The sequence below is a fragment of the Paralichthys olivaceus genome, chromosome 16 (assembly GCF_024713975.1).
Source record: "Paralichthys olivaceus isolate ysfri-2021 chromosome 16, ASM2471397v2, whole genome shotgun sequence".
Classification (NCBI taxonomy): domain Eukaryota; kingdom Metazoa; phylum Chordata; class Actinopteri; order Pleuronectiformes; family Paralichthyidae; genus Paralichthys; species Paralichthys olivaceus.
The window spans coordinates 19,297,246-19,322,611 of record NC_091108.1 but is presented as its reverse complement, the minus strand read 5'-3'; the positions used below and the strand labels follow the sequence as shown (position 1 = coordinate 19,322,611).

General features: G+C 41.0%; 2 protein-coding genes across 8 annotated transcripts in view; one reads left to right on the top strand and one right to left on the bottom strand.

The window, feature by feature from the left end:
- Positions 1 to 628: 628 nt before the first annotated feature.
- On the top strand, positions 629 to 21,226 carry xrn1 (5'-3' exoribonuclease 1). Its single transcript, XM_020108244.2, has 41 exons — positions 629 to 852; positions 2,379 to 2,611; positions 3,182 to 3,279; positions 5,489 to 5,598; positions 5,702 to 5,812; positions 5,924 to 6,009; positions 6,125 to 6,212; positions 6,343 to 6,511; positions 6,773 to 6,840; positions 7,095 to 7,232; positions 7,341 to 7,510; positions 7,898 to 7,987; positions 8,232 to 8,388; positions 8,668 to 8,787; positions 8,895 to 9,064; positions 9,308 to 9,425; positions 9,665 to 9,760; positions 10,216 to 10,319; positions 10,810 to 10,944; positions 11,182 to 11,344; positions 11,743 to 11,856; positions 12,190 to 12,288; positions 12,401 to 12,516; positions 12,681 to 12,827; positions 12,983 to 13,072; positions 13,368 to 13,503; positions 13,613 to 13,669; positions 13,832 to 13,964; positions 14,076 to 14,145; positions 14,248 to 14,443; positions 14,592 to 14,681; positions 14,816 to 14,899; positions 15,257 to 15,307; positions 15,577 to 15,657; positions 16,077 to 16,214; positions 16,521 to 16,653; positions 16,759 to 16,922; positions 17,471 to 17,584; positions 18,139 to 18,244; positions 18,478 to 18,659; positions 18,748 to 21,226. Exons 1-41 carry the CDS (start codon positions 778 to 780, stop codon positions 19,099 to 19,101), a joined length of 5,154 nt encoding a protein of 1,717 aa, XP_019963803.1. The 5' UTR covers positions 629 to 777; the 3' UTR covers positions 19,102 to 21,226.
- col15a1b (collagen, type XV, alpha 1b) overlaps positions 20,479 to 25,366 on the bottom strand; it is a 57,035-nt gene continuing 52,147 nt past the window's right edge. For all 7 annotated transcript variants that reach the window (XM_069511739.1, XM_020111880.2, XM_069511737.1 and 4 more), the window contains one exon: positions 20,479 to 24,494. In XM_069511739.1, the coding sequence (XP_069367840.1) occupies positions 24,272 to 24,494 (223 nt within the window). In that variant the 3' untranslated portion in view covers positions 20,479 to 24,271. The remainder of the gene's footprint in view (positions 24,495 to 25,366) is intronic.

Here is a 25,366-nt window from a genome sequence, read left to right as displayed (position 1 = left end):
TATCTGACCTGTTCTACAATAGTAGGAAAACATGAGTGACATTGAGTTGGGACTCTGAAAGATGATTCATTCACATTCACCCAATGATCAAAACAGCTAAATGGAACTCAGCCATTATAAGATTATATGACAGGCAATCAGTGTTTACACACATGCACAGTTCTGGGAAGTTACACGGTCAGGATAACACACTCAAGATGGAGGTTGGGTGATAATCTAGCTATCAACCCAATCTTTGAACATATACATTATATTTCCATAATTCAAATAACAGAATACATTTATTTAGTCCAAAATGATGGGATAAGAAAGCCACCTCATAAGTTTTAATCTAGTTAAATATATACATTTTATTTCTGATGCAGGAAATCAAAATAAGAGTGAGGTTGTGTCCTAATTTATTAATAATCAAGATTTATCAAATCAAAATGATTTGACTATAAATGTCAAAACCAACAGTGGAATCATTGTAATGAACTATGTAACATAGTTGACTTGATATCTCGTGAATATTAAATTGTTAAAACTCTAGAATGTTTTCTTTATGATTCTTTTTGTGATTATATTTTTAACCAACTGATCGTGATGGTCAGAAAAAAAAAACGGAACGTCTGTTTTACGACTGGCGGCGGAATGTTTTAGCAGACGGACCACGGACAACTAGCTAGTTAGCCGCCGTTGGAAACAAAACCAGACTCTAGTGAGAGCAAGTAGCAAACCCCGGCTGTATTCACCTACGTAGCTGAACGTCTGTAGACCAGCTTTGAAGAGGCGAAGATGGGAGTCCCGAAATTTTACCGATGGATTTCAGAGCGCTATCCATGTCTCAGTGAAGTCGTGAAGGAACATCAGGTAGGAAAGCAGCTCTTAACGTTAGCTCCTCAACTCACTGTTACTGCTAGCCGCAACGTTAGCTTGAGCTAGCTGCTGGCTACCACCGACCTAAGCATAGAGGGCCGGGGAAGTTTTCTGTCCCGTAGTGTCCCGGTGTTCTCGCCCCGCACAGCTCGGCTCCACTGTGGAAAACATACTTTCGGCTCCATTACTCATTCACAATAATAAAAGGAAAAACAGCGTTAAAACAACAGACGCTCGCCATGTTGCTGTTCGGTGTCCTACGTGTAAACACTTGGAGCGTAAACATGTCAGACTGAATCTAACTTGAAGGTCTTTGTTGGGCGAGAACATTCTGACCAACAATAAACTTCACACAGTCAGCTAGCTTAACCTTAACCCAGGTGAATACAGGCTGCAGCTGCTAGTCGATGCCAGCTAATTTACAGCCACCGGGACCTGCGATGTCTGCGAATTTCAAAATTAAGTGCTTCCATAGCTGTTGGTATTTAGCCAGTAGTCAACAGACATTTCTACTTGACCACACATTACTCCGATTTATGGGGATTTTTCAGTTTCGGTCGGAATGAACTTCATTGACCGGTTTCCCTGTGTAGTGAGGGAGATAGTGTTTCAGTGCTGGAGCAGCAGTTTCATCAGCTGGACGTGGCTCAGTGTCACACTCGTCAGCAGACGATCTGTGACTTCATAGGAAACGAAACTAGGTATCGCAAATGTGTTCAGCTCACCTCTTTATTGACACTTAAAGGTCCAGTGTGTAAGATTTAGGTGAAAGGGATCTATTGGCAGAAATTCAATGTAGAATAATCCTCATGATTTTTCCACTTTTTTTTTTTTTATTTCATCTTAATTGTATGAATTGTAGTTTTCTTTCCCCTAGAAAAAGCCCCTTTATATTTAAATACTTTATATTTACATTGAGGAAGTCCTCTCTACGGAGGCCGCCATGTTTTTTACATTAGTCCAGACTGAACAAACCAAACACCTTTTGAGTTTTAATGACAATTAAAGGCTACCACGGGTTATTTTTCATGTTTGGAAGGAGAGGATGAGGTGAGGGGTGTTCAGCTGCAACATGCAACTTCAACACTAGATATTACAAAATTCTACACACTGTACCTTTAAGCTCCTCTGTGACATTTTCCAGCTAACACACTGATAATAAACCTTACTCCTGCTCAACCTCATCGTTGTCGTCAGTGTTACTGGAGAAAGTTTTGGGGTTCTTCGTCTGTGTTAGGCAGAAGGATTCTGCTAGAATTGGAAAAATATGGAAGACGGGGACAGAACTTCTGACCTGGTTAGAAGACAAGCATCCCCTGAGCCACAGCCGCCTGTGTCCTTTTCACTTAGGGCACCCAATGTTTGTGATCTGCAGTAAATCCAGCCGTGCAGTGCAGAGAAACAAACAAAAAACAATCTCACATATAGATTTTTCAAGTTGGTCAATATTGCTGAATGTATTCTGCAATTTATTAATCATAGTCATTGTATTTTATTTTTTTGGTTCTTACTCTCCTCAGATCCCAGAGTTTGACAATCTCTATCTGGACATGAATGGGATCATCCACCAGTGTTCACACCCCAACGACGAGGATGTCCACTTTCGCATCTCGGAGGAAAAGATTTTTGCCGACATCTTCCATTACCTGGAGGTCCTCTTCAGGATCATTAAGCCCTGCAAGGTCTTCTTCATGGCTGTGGATGGTGTGGCGCCGAGAGCAAAGATGAACCAGCAGAGGGGACGGAGATTCAGGTAGACATGGATGTGGGTTGAAAGAGACGGAATGGAGAGACTGGAATATACTAATTTAGCAGATGCTTTCATCCAAAGCAACTTATAACTGAGAAGTTCCTGTTATAGATTACTTAAATAATAATATATTATTGTTATTATGGAATAGTTTTAAGTTTTTAACTCTCGTGCTCCTTTTAATCTCAAAGAAACTTGATAATGATTTTTTTGTTAGATGTAAGGTTGTTGGAGTAGCCTTTTATGAAGTGATAAAATAAAGAAGCAGGTTTTATGAGCATGTTTCTCTGTGATGTTGAATCCTCACTGAAGATAATGCTGCTTTCTTATTTTCTTATCTTATCAGGATGACAACTCTGATTACAAATATATTTTTATAAGCCGTCAGGAAAATGTTTTGCTTTGCAAATAATGATCTGTTGAACTACAGTAAATCTGTGTCTGTATGACTGAGCCCCAAAACAGACAAACTGTTCAGTGCTCAGATGGAGGAAACTGGGCTGATGGCAGGAACCCAGCGTAAGCCTGTGAGTTTGACCTTTTGGGGGGGGGGGCCTCTGTGTGTTTGTTAAGGTCCGCCAAAGAAGCAGAGGACAAGATAAAAAAAGCCCTGGATAAAGGAGAGGTCCTTCCCACAGAAGCTCGCTTCGATTCCAACTGTATCACTCCAGGTCAGCATGCACTCAAGCTTTAAATGACATTACACATTAAACTAGTAGAAGGATCTGGAGAGCTAACTGCATATTATGTACGTATATTTGTTAAATTCAGTTCATCTGTTTATAATAACATTCTATTTATATCAATACTTTTCTAAATCTAAACAACTATAAATGTGACTCCCCGAATAAATCAAGTCAAAATCACTAGCGTTTTTAAGATTTAGAAAAGGTTTATTCTCCATCTTTTCACTTGGACAGCCATTACCAGGTTGCCACAAACATACAATGCCAAAAAAAAAAATGAGGGAACACTTAAATCACACATCAGATCTTGATGAATGAATTATTCAAGTTGAAAATCTTTACCGGTTGTATAATTGTATAATTTGTTGAGAACAAAATGATGTAAAAACTGTCAATACACAGCAACTCAAAATGTGACTCAGTACTGTGTTTGGCCTTCGCCTGCCTGTATGCTCAAAACAAAATCTGGACATGCTCCTGATGAGTTGGTGGATGGTGTCCTGGGGGTTCTCCTCCCAGACCTGGATCAGGGCATCAGTGAGCTCCTGCACAGTCTGTGGAGGTACTTGGCAGTGTCAGATACACTGATACATAATGTCCCATAGGTGTTCAATTGGATTTAGGTGAATGTGAGGGCCAGTCAATGGCATGAATGCCTTTGTAGTTAACAGCAGTCACGGAACCGTTGTCTATGACATGGAAGTCTGTGTGACCCTCCACGGATATGCCTCCCCAGACCATCACTGACCCACCACCAAACTGGTCGTGCTGGATGATGTTACAGCAGCATAACATTCACCACAGCTTCTCCAGACTCTGTCAGATGTGCTCAGTGTGAACCTGATCTCTTCTGTGAAGAGAGAGAAGTGGCAGACCTGCCAATTCTGGTGTCCTCTGGCAAATGCCAGTCGAGCTGCACAGTGCTGGGCTGTGAGCACAGGTCCCACTAGAGGACGTCAGGCCCTCATGTCAGCCTCATGGAGTCTGTTTCTGACAGTTTGGTCAGAAACATGCACACCTATTCTGCTGGAGGTCATTTTGTAGAGCTCTGGCAGTGCTCCTCCTGTTCCTCCTCACTCAAAGGAGCAGATACAAGTCCTGCTGCTGCATTGATGCACTTCTACAGCCCTGTCCAGCTCTCCTTCTGTAACTGCCGGACTCCTGGTATCTCCTCCATGCCCTTGAGATTGTGCTGGGAGACACAGCAAACCTTCTTGCGTACGCACATATGTATGTATGTGCCTTCCTGGAGGAGCTGGACTACCTGTGCAACCTGATTGTGCTGCAGATATCGCGTCATGCTACCAGTAGTGACAAGGACACTAGCAGAGCACAAAACTTAAGAAGAATCAATCAGTTGTCACTTTATTTGCACCAAAGCAGGTGAAATTGATTCAGAATCATCTGTGCCTCCTAAATGGACAGATTGATGTCTCTGAAGTTTAGCTGACTTGCTGTTCTACTGTGACGATTAAGTGTCCTTAATGTTTTTTGAGCAGTGCATTAACTTGGCACTGCAATGCGTGGTTGTTGTCACCCATTTAGGGTGTAAAATAACACAGTAGTGTTGCTCCTGATTTACGCTGCAGAAAAATTGGAGTTCTGTTATGCTTCTGTCCAGCTCCTTGTGTTTTTGTAGTTCCTCATTTTAACGCAGTAGCAATCCACGCCACTTTGTTACTCCACACTAAACCTTTTCCAATGAGTTTCAGGCCACAAGTTAAAAAAGAGAACTTAACAACCAGACTATTTCTCAAAACCCACACTCATGCTGACTGAAGTCGTTGGTCATTCTGAACAGAGACTTCCTTTTCTGATAGTATTGGTCTGTTTAGTCGACACCAGTAGTTGAAATGAACTAAACCAAACACATCAGAGTTTAATGAACTGAAACACACATTTTAGATGTGCAGGCAACCACATCAGTTTCAGTGTGTGTGTGGTTATGGTTAACTGCTTGTTTGAGGTCATTTTCACTGTCAGTGCTGTGGCATGGGCCTCTGCTTATTCCACGTTAGAACAAAAACTTCACATAAATGTTTTTTGTATGTATCCACGGATACTTAAAGAAGTTATGAGGTGTTTGTGTGCAACCATTAATGTCACATTTTATAGAATGAGAACTAAGATCATATGTACATTTGTCTGTTCTAAGAAAGATAACAATGCGCTCTTAATCACATCCTTTCTCCAGGCACTGACTTCATGGCAAGACTTCAGGAGCAGCTGAAATATTTTGTACACAACAAAATCTCCACTGACAAGTTGTGGCAGAAAGTCAGAGTGTACCTGTCTGGCCATGAGGTGAGTGAACATGGCACCATGCTCTTCTTGCCTCCTCTAAGTTACTGGGATTTTGTTAATGCTGCAGTCAGTAGTACTTGTACTAAGTGTGTTTCTCTAACAGACACCAGGGGAAGGAGAACACAAGATCATGGAGTTCATTCGCTCTGAGAACACAAGGCCGGGTCACGACCCCAACACCCGACACTGCCTATACGGCCTGGATGCTGACCTGGTACTGTTTGTGTGCCTGTGGTTTATACTCAAATGAATACGTTTGTTACTGCTCAAATCTTGTGTGGATGTAAAAGAGATGCTCACACTGTCTCTACACTCCATGTTGTAGATAATGTTGGGTTTAACCAGCCACGAGCCAAACTTCTCCCTGCTAAGAGAAGAGGTCCGCTTCGGAGGAAAGAAATCCCAGAAAAGGTGCGATATGCTTTTCTCTTTTTTCTCTTGTTTCCCCCCATTATTAGCATGCTTGTTTCTGTCACACTCTGCTCTACCATTTGTTCACCCTGCTTTCTATTTCCATCTCAACCAGGATAACGGCTCCAGAGGAGACAACTTTTCACTTACTTCATTTGTCTCTGATGAGGGAGTACATCGACTATGAGTTCTCTGGGCTCAGGGTGAGGTACACACACACACGCATGCATGCATGCACACACACACAAACAGGCACGTATTTTATTGTTTTAATATGTTCCACTTTATTATGTGTATGTTGGCTGTATTCTGATTATATATATATTTTTTCAGAATCAGATTGGTTCTGATTATGACTTGGAGCGAATAATAGACGACTGGATTCTAATGGGCTTCCTTGTGGGAAATGATTTCATCCCTCACCTCCCTCATCTCCACATTAATCATGATGCTTTGCCTTTGTTGTACAAGACCTACATCAGTGTACTACCCAGCTTAGGAGGTGAGACACGCACACCCACAATTGTTATGATAGAATACCTTTTTTAAATTAAAGTTAAAACGTTGCACGGAAATATGAAGCATGTGTAAGAGGCTGATTTTCTTGAAGTCTTGTTTTGTTTGTTCAAAACGTGTGTTTTTGGTTTCAAGTAGTCTTTGTAGTGGATGAGCGTCTAAAATAGTCTGCACATGTCAATTAACAGAAACAATTTCCGCTATCAGGTATGTTGTATCCATAAAAATAACTTGTTTTCTGACCCAGGTTATCTGAATGAGAACGGTCATCTAAACCTCAGAACCTTTGAGAAATACCTGGAAAAGTTGGCTGAGGTAAGACCACTCTCCAAGCTGAGTGGAACGTCTTATTAATGCCAGTGATATTGACATGAGTGGAAGTTTGGAACATTATTTCTCTGAAGTCATAATTGCTGTAATTTATTGTGTATTTGGTCTTTTTTATTTCATTTCATTTATTGTCTACAGATTTTTGTACATATTTCAGGATTTCTTCTGTTTTACAAAACACTATTGCAAATAGTAAACGTTTTCTTTCTTCTTCCTCTCTCCTGCCCCCTCCCCCTCAGTTTGACCGGGAACATTTTAGCGATGTGTTTGTGGACTTGAAGTGGTTTGAGAGTAAAGTTGGTAACAAGTATTTGAACGAGGCTGCTGGACTTGCAGCAGAGAAGGAAGCTGCTTGCAAAAACACAAAAAAGACAGAGGTAGAGACATGCAGGGATTTAAAAATAAAGCCAGTATTCATTCACTGTTCTTGTGTTCCCTTTGATTAATACGTCCTATCATGTTTGTGTGTGTGTGTGTGTGAGTAGGAATCTTCTGTCAGTCTGGCAACTCTGACCTCATCAGACGGAGCGGCTAGAGAACGAAAGGTAAAGACGGCAGAAGATGACGATGAGGAGGACGATATGTTTGAAACTGAATTCAGACAATACAAACGCACCTACTACATGACTAAGATGGGAGTGGATGTGGTGTCTGAGTGAGTAACTATAAGCAAACACACAATCCACCAACACTATCTCACTAACACATAAAAGTTGATTGTATCTGGGTCTTGTGGACAAGTAAGTAAGCATAAGAAATTGTAGTGAATGTCTGCTAATGTATCCAAACTTAAAGTAAAACTTAGGAGCATCGCTCCACTTGTGGTGGTCTCCTGTAAAGACAGAGTTTTCTAAAACTGACTAAAGTAATTTAATGTAAAAACAATATTGTATCTATTCGTCAGTGTGATAAATGACATTAATATGCAAATTAGTTCCAACCCACACTTGAAAATAATCTGTGAACTGATTTTCAGAAGTTGATGATGATGATTTGTAATTTACTTGTTTTTCTTAAATATCTCCTCATCCTCCATTTGCAGTGAGTTTCTTGCCAATCAGGCCAAGTGTTATGTAGAAGGCATCCAGTGGATTCTACACTACTATTACCACGGGGTTCAGTCCTGGAGCTGGTAAGGACTTCTCTATTATGAATCACTTACTCTCTACACTTTGTTTCTTTTAGTTCCAGTGGCCTGGGAAAGTCAGATCATTTAATAAAGTCTCTTTACATATAACGGAGTACAGAATAATGTATCATATGTAGGTTCACAGAGGAAGATTTTGCATATCAATAAACACTAATCCCCAGTTAAAGTGAAAGTCTAGTGTGTTCCATTTAAAAATCACTGTAATAATGTGTATGTGTCTCTCTAGGTACTACCCCTACCACTATGCCCCCTTCCTGTCTGACATCAGGAATATATCTGGGTTAAAACTGACCTTCGACATTGGGAAACCCTTCATGCCCTTCCAGCAGCTTTTGGCCGTCCTGCCTGCTGCCAGTATGGAGCTGCTGCCTGCGTGTTACAGGGTAACACACACGCACACACACACACAAACACACACACACGTGCACGCACTCACACACAAACATGCACGCGCACACACACACTTATTTGCATGTTCTTATATATATATATATATATATATTAGTGTGTGGATGGTGGTACATGTCACCAACAATACCTGTTTTTCTACATATGGGAAACTAGTTTGAATATTACAGAACATAACAGATTGTAAAATATTATTTTGAAGAATATAAAAGTGAAAAAATACAAAAGATAATCTGTTAATTTCATTATTTCAGCAACTGATGACCAGTGAAAGTTCGCCCATTATTGAGTACTACCCACTTGACTTTAAAACGGACCTCAACGGCAAGCAGCAAGAGTGGGAGGCTGTGGTGCTCATCCCTTTCATAGATGAGGTAAGCACATCCAAGCACACACTGGAGGAAAAAGAATGCTGCAGTTATCAGAAAGAAAAAGCTTTGTTAACAGTATAACCACATGTTTCTGTGTGTTTATTGAACAGAGGTGTTTACTAGCAGCCATGGAACCCTGCAATCACAGGCTGACTAAAGAGGAGAAAGCCAGGAACTGCCACACAGAGTGCGCAGTCTACTCATATGACAAAGAGATAGACTGCACGTACACCTCCCCCCTTCCTCAGCTGTTCCCCGATATCATCCACTGCCACTCCAGGTAGAAAAACCCTCACTGACCCACACTCACCCTACACAATCCTAATTTGTGAGTGTGACACATAGTAAATCTTTTCCTGCCTCTTCACTGTATTATCAATTATAAGATAAGAATGAATTTGCACAATATATTTACAATATCTGTTAATTACTGCTGGTCAGAAAATACTTTTATATGTCTGCTGTCAGATACCACAGGCTGGTTTTCAATGCAGTTTTCTTGTGTTGTATTTGTCTGATACAGGGTAGAACACATCCCCATGGACGCCTGGCAAGTGCCTTTGGACCATGTCAGCAGGCGACTGGATCGCTCGTCTCTGTACTTCTGTGGCTTCCCAACTCTGCAACACATCAAACACAAGGTAAGGTGTGTGCCCACGTGCAAGCATGTGTGCGTGTGCAATATACTTGCATTGAATGGCCCTAAACATTTTGAGAAATACAATATCAATACTAAAACTACATATTTGAGTCTCAGATCTGCTTTCATGCCTGTCACTATTGTGGAGATTGGAAGTATGAAAAATGAACGCTCCCTCTTTTCTCTCTTTCGTCTTGTTTGCCCCTCTCTCTCATTCGTCGGCTCTCTAACCGTCTTCAGTTCTTTAAGAAGAAGAGCGGTGTGGTCGTGTTCCAGCAGAGCAGCAGAGGGGAGAACATGATGCTCCAGATTCTTCCCAGTGAGGAAGGAGAAACGGTGAAGTTTTTTTTTTTTTACTTTATTCATTTTGCTCTTAAAATCATTGCTAAAAATAACTATTGCAGGATATAGTACAGGATATAGTAATACAGGTTTTTTTTTTATATTCCTTATTACAAATTAAGTCTAAATAGCTTTGGGTTTTCTTTTTCTAAGTATTGTATTATGCAAGACGATAGAGTTAAAAGTTCAGACTCCTTATCAGACCAAACCCTTTTTTAAATTTTTCCTTTTGCTGATTGGTGAACCAACTCAATTTTAGCAGCTTTGAGTTTGAACACCACTACTGACATTAACAAAGGTTATCTGGTTTGCACTGGTCTTACTCTCTGCATATTTGTCTTTTTTTCTGCTATTTAGTTTTGAACCTATTTGGTTTCTATCTCTGCCTTTTACTCACACTAACTCGTTTCCCTCTTCTGCTCTCTTTGATTTTTCCTCTGCGACTCTAGATATGTGATGATGCTTCTGTGCAAGTACTGGGGAAGTCTGTGTTCGTGAACTGGCCCCATCTAGAAGAAGCTCGCATCATTGCAGTGTCAGATGGAGACACAAAGTAAGAATTAGTACAAGAAACTGTCTTCACCAACAGTGAAGTTAAATGCGTCTGACAATTGATTTGTGACATTATTTGTAGCTGTAGTGTCTCTCTGTCATCCTGCTGGTTGTGTTTGTTTTGGAATCTACATACACAGAGAAAGTCTTTTTGTTGTTTCACCTTTTATTAGACTTTAACTTGCTGCTTTTTGTGATGAGCTTAAACAACTGAAATCAAATCGTTATGTTGCTGAGAGTAAACGCTTGAATTGGGACCATGTTAATGCTGCATTACAATGTAATGTGGGCTGCTATGGTGTCTTTTGTGAACCACTGGGTGGCCCCAAAGTTACAAGTTCTCCACAGTTTCAGACGATGTAACGACCTCACCAACATGCACCAAATGTAAACAAGTATCTCAGTTGGACTATTCGTTTAGAAGCTGGGAGTTTGTCTCTGTATTTGTGTGAATCCCAGTATTTGAGGCAAATCATTTACCTGTTTTGCAGGTTTTGTCTGGAGGAACCTCCAAGTGTGCAGAGAGTGTACGACCGCTCCTCCACTCCCCCTCCCACCAAAGTCATCTGTCTGTCAGACAAGGAGCAGAAGGATTGGGTGAAAGATGTTCAGGGAATCACTGAATAGTAAGACACATGGAACAGCAAATTTTTTTTGTCAATTAGTAGAGAAAATACCACTGTTTCCTTAATAATGTATTGGTTTGAAATCGCATTGTCACCCTTCTCATTTGTGGATGAGACCCTTAAAGCCACTGTATCCAGGTTCTACTGCCCTGTTCTTACCTAAAATCCCAGTAAAGCACCAGTTCGAGCCTATTGCTTTTATTCACAAGTCCTTTTCATTCGATATTTTTCATTCAGTTTCTTGAGAAGAAAAGGCATCATGGTGAACGACACATCGGTGGTTTTGTACGGCCAGTTGCTGACAGGAAGGAAGTATGTCCCCAAAGCCAACGGAGTTGTGGAACTAGAGAAGCAGTGGGCCAAACAAGTTCTCCCTTTCGCCTACCAGACCGTGGTTAAGGTACACATCTAAATATATAGCACATGAAGGAATGCATAAACAAAACCTATGGAAACAAATAGTCTAACCTGCTAAGCTATATTTAGGGAGTGAGTCTGAAGCTGGTAACTGCATGCTCATAATCTCTCTGACAGAAACACACAGTTGCAGTTTTTTAAAGCCAAAGAATGGATTTTATACTCAGCTGAATCTGGCCCACATCATTACACATTTATCATAGACACATTGTGGAATTAAGGATATTATAGAAAGTATTGTAACACCGCTGATACAGATACACATTTAAACAAACCTAATGTTACCAACTGATCATCTTGACTCGTGTTTGCACTCTTTCCTCACCGATGTCACCTTGTCACTCACTCGTCCATATTCTGCTTCTCCCTCCGTCTTCTCAGGACATCAAAGCCTTTTACTCGTCTCTGACTTGTTTTAAGAGCTTGGATGAGCTCTTCCCTCAAGCAACGACTGTCTTCATGGTGGGGAACCCGTACTACGGTAACACAGGGGAGGTGAGTGATCTGCTGTAATTCTATAGCAACCACATCATTGTAGAAATTATGGATGATTGACATTTTAATGACAATTAGTTGCAAAGTGGAGGGAAATCCTCCATTTAAACATTTTATTTGACCTACACTTCTCTTACCGGGTACATATTGTGTAAATATTATATATATATATATATATATACTGAATTTAAACTGGTAGAATAAAAAAATTATATTAGCTCTGATAAACAATATTTTATATATCATTTACCATCTGAAAATGTTAGTGTTAGCTTTGTTTTTTTCAAATGTGTCCTCCTGAATCTCCATCTCTTTTTGTTTGTGGCTGAACAGGTTCAAGATTCCAGTGACGTCATTAAAGACGGTCGAGTCCGTGTTGTCTTCAACGTGCCACATGAGCCACAGCTTGAGCCTTTGATCCAGAATCAGCATGTAAGAGATGATGTGCACATTTGTCAGGGCATTTAACTGAGAAATTGTTGATTTTTGTGCCTTGTCTATATATGTGTACCAATCCGAGTCTGTCTGTTTGTTTGTTTTTTAGAAATACTGTGTGAAATACAGTCCTGGATATGTTCTGGCATCTCATCTCGGCATCACCAGCTACCTCGTGTCCCGCTTCTCAGGAAGCATCTTTATTGGTAGAGGCTCTAAGAAGAAGTGAGTGTAGATATAGAGATATCCTGAAAACATCAGTTGTTAATTTGGCTGTATATTTAATGCTTTCAATCTATAATTTTTGTATGTTCTGCTGGTTTATACAAATACTTAAGGTTTCTGCTTTCTCTTCTGTGCTCCAATCTTGTCCTCTTCTCTTGGTCCAGTCCTTGTGGGGAGCAAAAAGCCAACGTTGGCTTGAACCTGAAATTCAACAAGAAGAACGAGGAGGTTCCTGGATACACCAAGAGAACCGAAAAGGAGTGGCTCTACTCTGTTGCTGTGGAGGAACTGCTAGCTGAATACTTGGACAGGTAAAAAAAAAAACGTCAAAAGAAAAAGGCACTGGAATGTGTTGAATTGTTGTTTTTTTTGTTTAATACAAAAAGTAAAGTATTTGTCGAAAATACATACAGTAAAATGTTGCACCATTTTAACATACACGATATGTTTTTTAATATTTTGATAGATTTTCTGAGGTTTTCAACACAGTGTCCAGAAACAGTCATGATGATGTTTTCTATGAAGACGACGTCTGGCCTGGAGCAGACCAGAATGGGTAAGACACACAGAGAGACGTCCTGTATTTAATCTCTTCTGATCTAGAGCAACCCTTACAGTTGATTGTAGCATAGATTCGAAAGTCAAAAGTCAAAAAGTCAAATGACATTGCGATCACAATATTGACGATATCACAATGTCTGTAGAAAGTTTAAAAAAATAAACACTTTGTCTTGTTGGTATTTTATTGAACTTTTTTTCAGGGCACATACAGAAGGGATTCTATCTTGTAAATTAATTGAACTTGTGGTGTATTTATCAATGATCCCTGATGTTGATGGACTTTTCCACAGGGCCGAGAGAGTGGCTGAAATCACTTCGTGGTTGAAAAGTCACCCAGTCAGCTCCATCAGCAGGGCGTCATGTGATCTACAGGTGCTCGACTCAGCAATCGTGGAAAGGATCGAGGATGCAGTTGAGAAAACTAAGGTGACTCTCACTCACACACGACACCTGACTATTTCAGTCTTTCAGTTTTATAGTGTTTGTACTGTTATTTGTTCTCCATTCACAAGCCTCTCTCCTCTTGTTCTCTCAGGTGAAGAAGAGCACTAGGAAAGTCCGTGTGACTGTTAAACCTCATCTACTCTTCAGGGTGAGTCTGAAATTCCACAATAAGCATTAGGAGTGTGGATTTAAGAGCATTAGTAAAAATTTGAAATGACACATACATTCAATGCAAGCTGCGTCATATTTAGTTACATACTGTGTATTTACATGTTATTAAACACTGATGAATGCCAATATTTGCGTGTAGCCTTTGGAGCAGCAGCAAGGTGTGGTTCCAGACCCAGACGCAGAATATCGCCTGTTTGACAGAGTCGTCAACATCCGGGAGAGCTTCACTGTCCCACTGGGGCTCAGAGGAACTGTCATCGGTATTCAAGGAGGTTAGGACACACACATTCATCATTTCTTTAATCCAGTGATGTCTTTAAACCGTTTCATAGAAAAGAACATATAATTCTAACAGTTTGTTTTGTGTCTGTTCATATTTCCAGCGGACCGTGAGGCAGAGGTTCTCTATGAAGTGCTGTTTGATGAAGAGTTTGTTGGTGGTCTAAACATCAGGTGATCACACTTTTTACACGTCTGCATGATTAAACAAACCCCCCCACCGGCACTAGCGAACTGATTTCTGACAGATTTCTTTGCATCGGTCCGTTTACTCAGGTGTACATCACCTCGCGGTTACCGCCTCCCTCCCTGCGCTCTCATCAATCTTTCCCACGGTGCCCGAGTGGATCACACCTCCCACAAACTCACCGCCATCGTCAAACCTCAGCCCGCATCTGGCGGTAACTTCCACTCACACAGGCAGATGACCGGCCTCAACCATTCGCCAAGGTCACCCTTTATGCCCACACAGGTACGTGGGGACAATGCAGCCACACAGTTTAGTTTGAAATGATGACGCAATTGGAAATTATTTGTCGTAGGTAACTGATCCATCCTTATAAATTATTCCATTTTCCTTTCTCCTCTCTCTGTTCCACCTCTCAAATGTTCATCTGTAGCATAACAACAAACACAGTGTGGGGAAGGCAGCCTCCCAGGGCAACAGAAACTCCCCCTCTAGAGGTCCCATCCAGAAACAACAGGGCAGAGTAAGTACAAGACCGTCTCACTTTTATAAGCTGTTTCCACCTCAGCAACCATTTGACCACCATGTACATGGCGTTTGTTGAAATACGCTCACATATTGTGAATTTTACTATCCTCTCATCTTATCTCCAACCAGAATAAAGAGGAGTACGGAAATGTGTGGCAGTCAATGCAGAGCATGGGCCCTCCGAATAAACCTCCTGCTCACTGGCAGAATCATGTAAGTGTGTGTGGATGTTTGAACTAAATATAAAGCTAATGTAAAGTGATTTTTATTTTTTAAAATGTACTAACAGTATAAAACAGTGGAAGACATCACTGGGCATTGCCTAAAATACAGATAACAAACAAGACCACGAGGAGAGTTGACATCAATACAGAACGTTAACTTCCTCAGGAATGGAGCCAGCCTATCTCTGTGACAGGACATGTAGGAGGCCTTAGCAAAAGACAACAGTCTGTAGTTTTGACATAAAGCAGCATGGTCAGGACTGAGGAGCAAACACATTCATCAAGATGTTTTATGTGTGTTTCAGTAACAATTTTAAAATGAGAACTGTGTCTTTGTCAACTCTAGGAAGGACACACCCAACAGGGGAAGAACCTGCACACAACCCCCAACAAAGCTGTGAGTGGACACACAGACACACACGCACACACACACACACACACACACACACACACACACACACACACACACACACTTCAACTCTTAAAATTACATTTTCATGTTACAAAATACTGTTATCAGATTCTTCATTCTGTAGAAATGTTTGCCTTGACTTTAAGCACTTTCTGGATTCTGGAAATGCAAACAAACATTGTGTTTGTGTGGGTGTGTGAGTGGGTGTGTGTGGGGGATACAAAATAATGTTAGTCTGTGTCTGTTCTCTACAGGCCCCAGTTGGTGGCATAAGACTGTTGAAGAAAAATGAAGACCCTGACTTCCTTCTCCCTGCCCAGAACACAGGCAATAAGGTACATACACACACACTGTACATCTCCAACCATGTGTGCCTTATTAAGATTTAGGTGAAAGGGAACTATTGGCAGAAATTTAATGTAGAATAATCCTCATGATGTTTTCACTAGTTCATTTCATCTAAATTGTATGAATTGTAGTTTTCTTTACCTCAGAAAAGTCCCTTTATATTTAAATAATTTATATTTACATCAAGGGGACCCTCTCTACAGAGGCCGCCATGTTTTTTACTTTAGTCCAGACTGGACAAACTAAACACCTTTCAAGTTTTTATGACAACTAAAGCTACCACAGTTTATTTTTCATGTTTGGAAGGAGAGGGTGAGGTGAGGGGTGTTCAGCTGCAACATGCAATTTTCCAAAATTCTACACACTGTACCTTTAATTCAACTATGTTTTCTTATTTCTCTCTCAGACTTCGACTGAGTTTGAGGATCTCATCGCGAGTCTAAAGATCTCTGCTGGTAATCAGCAGACCCCACCTCCTCCTGCTCTTCCACAAGCACCCACCACCCAGTCAGATGGCCCACTGTCTCCACAGTCTTTCGCCATGGTGAGTATTGGAGGCACTCCTGATCACCCGATCCTGATCATTTATAATAGAAATGTGTATCTGAGTCCTTGAAGGCTGCATAACAACTTAAGTCAAAATCCAACAGGTTTAATTCATTTTAATGTTTGCATTCGGCAGAATATTTTTTATCCCATGCTGTGACCTTGACCTTTTACGGATTTTGGATTTTATGGAAATTGTGATGTTCTGACGCCTTGGTTTGGTGTCATTTTCACTGTGTTCAGTGTTTCTATCTCTGGTCACTACAACAGGATAATTGACTGTAATTTGTGCTGTGGTTTTTAGAAAGGAACACTGGTCCTGAAGGAGATGCTGAAGATTGATTCCGGCACAGGAAGCCCCCCTTTCCAGGACTCTGCTCACACAGCCCCCTCTGGAGGCCAGCAGCAGAACAGAAGACGATCATCCAAGAAACTAGGTATCTCCTACACCATGACCAGTTTACATGTTTACAAACCAAGGCTTGTATTCCATGTTTTTATAGGCATTTTATTCCATTTCATCTCTGTTTCTCTTCCTCAAGCTGCAAAGATGAATTCCCCCCATGGTGACACAGCTTCTCCTGCATCGGCTGCCTCCACCAACCTCTCCAACACTGTGCTGAACAGTAAGGTGTCAGAGCTGGCATGTGTCTGTGTGGGGTTAGGCATGGCACCACCCGATTTCAGCTTTATATGCAACAGACAGGTAACACAGCACATTTTATTTTTGTCTTTCACAATATACACAATGGCTTCAGTAAGTATTCCAACCCCTTCAACCACCACATTTGTGTATCATTGATGGATAGATTGTCTGGAGTCCTTCTGTAGCAAACTGAATTGGCATAGTTTGAAAGGCACTCAGCTGTGTGTGTAAGGTTCCAGCATTCATACTTCATGTCAGTACAAAAAACAAATCATGGAATACAAGGATTTCTCTAAATCACTGAACCTCAATTTTGAAAGCTTGGAGTGTTTCCAGCAGCGCTTTACATTGAGCACTGTGGAATAACTGAATAATTGTGAAAGAGAAGTTTGGACACGTCAGGATTCTTGATTTGCCCAAACTAAGTATCCAGCGTTATGGTGGGAAGGCTTGACATAAACTACACAATGTTTGTTTGCATTTCCAGAATGTATAACACAAAATGTGCAAAGGGTCAGAATATTTTCTGAAGCCCCTCTACATTTATATTTTATCTTTAGACAAAAATTCCTGGTCATTTTTAATAAAACTATCCTCTGTCTTTACAGGGTCTGGTCGTGTGTCAGGTGAAACTATCCAATGGACTGATGGTTCACGGTCCACAGTGCCAGTCTGAAAATGATGCCAAGGAGAAAGCTGCCTTTTTTGCCCTCCAAAGACTGGTACAACACACACACACACACACACACACACACACACACACTTGTGTTTATGTGAATGAGAGAATGTGTGCATGTAATAATCAGTGGATAAATAAATCAATCAGAAATCTTATGATTGCCTAAAAATATGTTTTTCAATTTCATTGATCAGCTCATTGAGGTCTTAACCCTGAAACAAGAACCACTGTGGATATAACTTGCAGCATTTGGGTCTTTCTTGATAGTTGTTCATAAATTGTTTAGAGCAATTTAATTTATCACATTAGTAACTTTTTATTAAGAACCGAGAAGAAATGCAACTTTGTTTCCTCCGTATTGTAGAAGTGACAGAACTTAAAAGACGCAGCAGTTTATTTTCCAATAAGACAAAAATATGAGGCGTTAAACAAGTTGGCAATTAGTAGTTATCATTCTGCATGCCATTTAAAGATTCATGGGGCAACTCATAATCTGATGATTTGACAAGGCAAACTAATTATGCATCATAACACAGGTAATATTATTCTTCAGATACAGAGATTCAAAGCTTCTCTGTCTGTCTTGTGTGTCTGTAGAACTCAGTGGGATCGGGCTTCCCACTCCCACCTGCTCTGTATCCAGGAGTGGGTCAGATACGACCTCCACCCATGGGACCCATGACCCGGGTCTTTAACCAGCAAGGTCAGTCTACGTCATCTCTCTACAGACAGTAGTAACAGTTACATAATCTCATGTGAGTAGGGAGTGGTAAACCCATATCATGTTGACCACCCATCTGTGCCTTTGGAACTTTATTTCCACATTTTTTAGTTTTCCTGTCTCAGAAGTAGCTTGAGACTTTCTGAGATCTATCCATCTAGATGAATTTGAAACTTTTACATGTTGTTCTCTAATGTTTTTTTTTTTTTCTTCAGGGGGTATACTGTTGCCCCCGCAGGGTTATGGTCCTGGCCCTATGTGGGGAATGGCGCTGCCTCCGCACCACCAGAATCAACAGTTTTATGGACCCCCAGGAACCTTCCCTGGTGCCGCCCGCCCCCAGCATGCACCAACAACCCTGCCCATCGGCTCACACAACCAGTTCATCCCGCTACAAGTAAACACATACACACGATGGGAGGTAGAATAATTGTGGGAGTTCTTATTGTCTTATTGTCGTTCTTATTGTCCTCTGACCCTGACAGGTGACCAAGAAGCGGGTCTCAGCCAACAAGAAGAACCAGGAAACTCGAGAGTTTTACAGCGCCGCACATACCGTGGCCAGGAACCAATCACAGAAGGTCCATAACCAGCCCTCCGGCCAGTTGCAATTTCAAAGTGAACCACAGAGCGGTCAGGTCAACCAGACGCACCAACATGCTGCCAACAGCAACCCCACTTTGTCCACTACCAGTCTAGCAGATGGTGTTTCCACGACAACCCCGCACACACCCCCAAGGCAAAACACGCCAGCAACAGGTCACACCCCTGGCTCCGCCTCCAAGAGGAAGCACAGGAAGCTGGCTGTCAACTTCGAGGCGGCTAAAGTGTCAGAGTGATGAGCGGGGGTGTGTATGTGTAGTGTTTTTAAGTTGCTGGTTCAAAGCCTGACTCAGCATCTCAGTAAGAACGTTTCTTTTCACTCAACATTTTAACGTAAAAGCAGCTTCAGTTTAAACGGAGGGACAGATCCAACTTTGACTGACATTTGTTGAGCCATATTACTCCCACTTTTACTGCCGTCTTTTTTTTTCTTCTTTTCTTTCCTTTAGTCTTTCATAAAAATAATTTTGTGGATCTGAATCAGAACACGAGTTCTCTTCTCAGTATATTTAAAGGAAAAATGATTTATTACAGCTTCTATTTTTGTAGCTCCTATTTAGGAAACTTTTAGGATCACGACAAAATGGCAGCTACAATGAAAAGCAAATACAAGCACTGGTTGTAAACAACAGGCGACCAGTACCATTACATAAACAATGTTAACATCCAAAGCTGCTGATGTGGGAATTAATAGCGTCACCATTCGTTTTCTCCCCCAAATACATCAAGGTTTCAGAAACCCATTAATTATCTTGCCTTGTTTGACAGTGTCAGCAGGTTTGATGAGTGCAGTGTTACCATTGTGGATTCTTCAGACTCCTAATGTTCACTGGCTCATTGAGCTCAGCCTGGTTAAACCTTTCAGCAGTAATGAAGATCTAGTGAACACTGCCTTAAAGGTGCCTCATTTTTATTAAATATGCATTTTAGGGGGAAAAACTGTTGAATCCCAAAACTCAACATCAGAATTGAGCAATTAGAAGATGTATAATCTTAGACCTATATTCAATATTTCTGTTTTGACATAACTACATTTTGACTGAATGTGGCTTATCCTGTACAGCCTCCCCACATTTCACTCTCCATCTTCAAATTGTTGCGATGTGCAGTTGATTTAAGGACCTTATGACCCCGTTCAGACCTGGTATTGACATCCATCCTGTGTGATCCGATCACAAGTGGTCAGCTCTAAGTTCAGGTCTGAACTCACCCTGATCTGTCCTGAGATGCAGTTCCAAAAAACTAATGAGGTGGTGATCTGATGTGGCCACATTTCTTTTGTGTGAACACAAGCGCGTCCCGGGCCTCATTTAAAGGACCGCCCACTCAGCTGACGTCTTCTGACCCGCTACAGTTGAAATGAATTTTTTTGTTTGTAGCCAGTGCCACAATATCACTACTGACCACCACATAATGACTTTTGTTAAATTGATTGTTAAATCTTTGCTCTTAGCTGCGCAAATTCATTCATTCAGCCCCTCCGGACTCCTCTCTGGTTTATTTACACATAGAGCAGGATGTGAAGGCAGATCACACGTGGCCACAGGAGACACATTTTAATACCAGGTCTGAACAGGGCATGTGTCAACACACACTGAGAACACGCATCTGAATGCTGATTTGTTGGGATCCATCATGCTCCGGGTCACACTGTGTCCGTGATGCTTTGGAAACGCTCTTGGATCAAATTTAGATCTTGGTTCTCAGGGACCTGTAGTCGTGACAGACGCTCTCTTCGTACTCCAGCCTCAGATTTGCACTGCAGCGATCTCTCTCTGAGTACCGGTGGATATTTGCATGTTTGTATGTTTAGAGAACTGTGTTTGGGCCTTGTTTTGTTTAGGGAGTGTTGAGCAGAGAAATCATCCGTCTGTCACGGCTACACTTGTACATAGCGCTCACACTTAATGAACCATTAAAGCCATTTGTATAAAAACAGGCGACATTGATTATGTTTTTCCAATGTTACCCGTTTAATTCTGACAGACAGTGCAGAGTCACTGCAGAGCTGTTTAACAATAGCAGAGTCTGACTCACCTTCCTTAGCGAGACATAAAATCTCCAGAGGAATTTTTATTTCCATTTTATTTCTATGAGGTGGACCCTGCGAAGTCCTTGAGTTTTATCGTTGCAGTCTATAAAATCATTTTAACCTGAAAAAAAGCTACTTCATACAAAACCAATCTTTCTCTTTTTAACTGAAGTGTCCAGAGATTGTGGCTGATTTTACACAGGTGGAATTGTTTTGTCCATTTTCTTGCTTCCACTCAGAAAAGGTAACAGAGTAAATGTGACTGTTCACAAAAATGTTTTTCAATACTCTTGACATTTTAAATAAAAATACAAACACTTGAGCCAAAATCTTTTGATTGTGTCAAGATTCCTGACGTGTGACAGATGTTGCATTATGAAAAATCGTTTGTGTCAAACATTTTCGTTTCAATCTGATACTTTTGTCGTTGTGGTTCTCTGAGTAAATCTTCAACTGGCAGAAAAAGTCACAATTGACATTAAGAGAAAGCATTTAATACTAAAAGTTTGAAAATAGGTTCTTTTATATTTGTGTAAATGAAGCCAAACAGCATTGTAACTCCTGTCCATAACAGGTACTGATGGGTTTGTTCTCACTAAATTCTAAAATCTCTGAGATGCTAATCTGAATTACATTTTCAGTTTATGTTCAACATAAAATTTCTCTTTTAATTACCTTTTTTTTTCTTTTGCAAGCTATTGATTTTATGGATACACTTTTTTTTTTATAGACATCGTCGGGTCTTTTCTAAGCGATCTGAGAAATTCTTCTTTCAGTGTTTGTGGTGCAGCCACGGTGATGGAGGCAGCTGAAACCATCACTAATATTTACTTTGTCCTCGTTTTGAGGGTTGCAGATGTGTAGGACATTTTGTGCATAATTTTTCTGTTCAGGCTGATGTCTATCTTAATGCCAACCCTGGGACTCAAGTCTAAAAGGCTCTGGTGCAATAAGAGGATATTTTAAAATGTTTTGCAGATTGAAGCACACCTGTTGTATATCTGTATTCTTCCTTTTTTTGGAAACTAATCGAAGATTTCTCAGTTTTAGAAGAAAATGACCTTATGTTTTGATCCAGGAATGTGCTGTACATATCCATTTAATAAAGTGAATCTTGTTAAAATGTGCTTTATTCTTTTTGAGGTGAGTGTGAGAGGGCGTCCTGGTGGCCCAGGGGGGCCGACGAAAAGCAAAGTAAACTTGGCTGCAGCGCCATGGAAAAAAGACTCATGCATTACGTCTATGGGGACATTCTGATGTGTGACATTTTAAGTATTGCACAATTTAAGTGTAACAACAAAATCTGCCTTCTTCAAATCAAGCATTGAATCCATGAGCAATAAAACATATCCTTACTCTCTTCACTGCACTCAGGTTTTACTGCCACAGCTTCACTGGCCTGGTTCGACCAGTAGCTAATTTTAGCAACATTTAAATATTCTGTGTATGTGCTTGATGACTCTTCTGTATTTGCGAAAGTGCTGTAATATTAAAGTTGTATAACCTTGTTAAACATTAAAGTTAAATCCACCAAAACAAGACAAGTGTCTTGTTGTATATAATACACACCTTTACCTCCCACAAACTAAAAGACCACAATGACATGTTAACCTTTGTTCATGTTTTCTAAATTCAAACTCCAGTTTGGTTCAATTGATTCATTTGTCCTTGATTTGTTTTTTTTTTACCTTTCAATCCCTGACCCCCAAAAGAACAGTGCCAGAGACTTGTGATCCCCGGGGATGATGATTTTATTGTTAATGTAAGCATTATGTTCTTATCCTTTGCAACAATTATGGATAAATATGTGCTTTCTGATTGTTTTACATGGTATCTGATTCCTGCAAATCATGTTGTGACTATCTGACTGGTTCTTTGCTTTTTTTTGGTTTGGTCCTTGTCTCTTGAACTGACATGGAGGCAGCAGGGCTCACGACCTGTGCTGCCGCCAGCCGCCAAGTGGTGATCCAGATGATTTGGCTTCACTAATCGGGAGTGGTCAGCTGTGTACAGTCTATAGTTGTGTCTCGATTCAGAGGCTGCATCCTTCAGAGGTCGTGGTCTCAAGGCCCACAAAGATCGTCTCCTTGGGTCATTTAGGACTTGAAGGAGGTGCTTTCTTTTACAGAGGCTGTTGCCTAGTAACAGAGATGAAGTTGGACACGACAAGAAAGTTTTGCCCCTTGGTTTTTTTTTTAAACATGTTTGCTGTTAGCTGTTCAGTTGAGTTGAAGTGTGATACTCAAGCATTGGAAATCTCGTTGCTTGCCGACGCCATTACCTCTTCAAAAAAACGAAGCGCAGTGAATCCTGGGATAGATCGTCCCATTAGAGCCTTTGTTTCTCGGGGATGAAAGGACGTACGTGTCGGCCACATTTGAATGAGCCTTTAAAATGGGACAGTTTAGCCACGTCGCTGTGACATCATCAGTTTTCGAATGCAGCCTCTAAAGGACGCACCCTCCAGCTAATGTCCTGTGTGCATAGAAGCAAATGGAGGCGCTGCTTAAAAAACACAAAATAAGACATTTTATTTTCCGTGAGCACCAGTCAGTCAGTACAAATGTTCTCTCAAGTTTTGTTTGAACAGAAACTTCATAGTCACAGATCAGAAAAACGAACACTTCAATAAAAACCAGGCCTACATCATCTTTACAGGCACGACACTGGATCTACGTCTCAGTCGACACAGTGAGAGAAAAACCTTCTGCACCTACCTAAACAGAGTATGAAACTAAAACATTTGTCAACAACAACACAAATATATATATATATATATATTTATATATACATGTTACATCTTCAAAATCTGAACTTTGCTAGTTTTTCCACACTATGTCCCGCTACAGTATAAATTAATGAAATTCACACATTGATTTCACTTCTAATGCTAACGCTAAAGCACAGATGTTAATGTTGAGACTAGTTCAAGTTACAAGCAGCAGAAAACTGGAGAAAAAACATTTGAAATATCAACAATCATAGATAAATGAGTCAGTGTAAACAAAGCTGGTGGTGAGTCTGCAGGGGGCGCCACTCTGGGATTATGAGTCAAAGCCGTCAGTATTATCTGTGTGCTGTATCTATTTGTAAAGCGAGCTAAGCGTCTTGGTGAATGTGCCTTAGTTCATTTTCATTTTTTTAATCTCCTCAATATGAACGTGATTCAACAATTAGAGAAAATAATTTTGTCGCAAAATGTTTTTAGAAAAAAAGATTTGTCCGTACTCGAGAGTCATGCCTATAACATCATGTGTGTATGTGCCTGCGTGTGTTTCCCATTCATGTGCACAGTGTTCACATTTTCTACTTTCAGCATGCCTGCATGTGTGTTTCTTCATGTGTTAATGTGTGTGTGTGTGTCCTGTGTCTCCTCAGGTCCTCCTCAGATGTGTGTTGCCCACATATGTGTTCTCTATGCACAGCACGATGTAGGGGTTGGAGCAGGAGCGGGTGTGTTGTCCCAGCAGTCGTCCCGTCTGCAGCAGCGCGGCCTGGCCCGTCACCGCCATGTCGCCTGTCCTCCACGCCTCGCAGTAGTTGTGGGTCAGACGGATGCCAACGGTGCTGGAGCCATGCCACACCAGCTTCTCTGGCCTGGACGAGGAGGAGGAGGAGGAGGAGGAGGGTGAGAGAGTGGAGGATACATGTGCCAAAGAAAGAAAGGTCAACAGTTACTTAATAGTCACACAGATAAATGCAGACGAATGTCACAGGGCCGAAGTTGAAGTCTACGCGGATGTGCTTAAGAGGCAAATGTTTTATTCTGCTCCTCGCACGAACTGATTGGAAGTGAACCAGGAGGCGAGGTTGGCCATTGATACATTCATCGATGTGTGACAGGGCCACGGTCACCTCGAGTTTCACACCCTGTGTCTGCATGTGCTTTCGCCGAGTGCTCCAGTTTCCTTCCAGCCCAGAGACATGCACGTCAGCTGAATGGAAAATAATTTGTTTCTTAAATGAGGCCTAAAGCTGAGACCATAAACCCAAATCCAGCTGACATTGAGCGAGGGGCGGAGTACCTGGAGCAAACCCACGCAGGCAGAATGAGAACACAATCTAAAGCCCAAAAGTCTAAAAGCTTTATTTTTGCTTTATGCTCATCTATCAAGGCAACACCGTAGACTGTGCATAAAGATGGACAACATCCCATTATCTAGATATGAAGACTAAATGTTCAGAGTACAAATGCTGCCATCTTGGCTGAAGATGTCATTCAAAGTAGCGATTTAGCAAAGTTTTATATATCAATTTAAATTAATATATATACTATCAAATAAGTAATCAACACCACATTTTAAACACACACTTGAACAAACATCAGTGTGATGAGAACTATCTAAAATGACAGAAATTGTCTTTAATTTAAATTTATTCAATGTGTATTTTGGTACACTGACCATCCATCAACATGGAGGAGGTGGGGTTTATGAACCATACTGCAGCCCGTCACCCGGGGCGATCGA

Coding starts and splice junctions, on each gene's coding strand:
- xrn1 (XM_020108244.2), top strand. CDS start 778: ATGGGAGTCCCGAAATTTTACCGATGGATTTCAGAGCGCTATCCATGT. Junction 2,612..3,181: donor CAGAGGGGACGGAGATTCAG/GTAGACATGGAT, acceptor GTGTTTGTTAAG/GTCCGCCAAAGAAGCAGAGG. Junction 16,923..17,470: donor GCTTTATATGCAACAGACAG/GTAACACAGCAC, acceptor CTGTCTTTACAG/GGTCTGGTCGTGTGTCAGGT.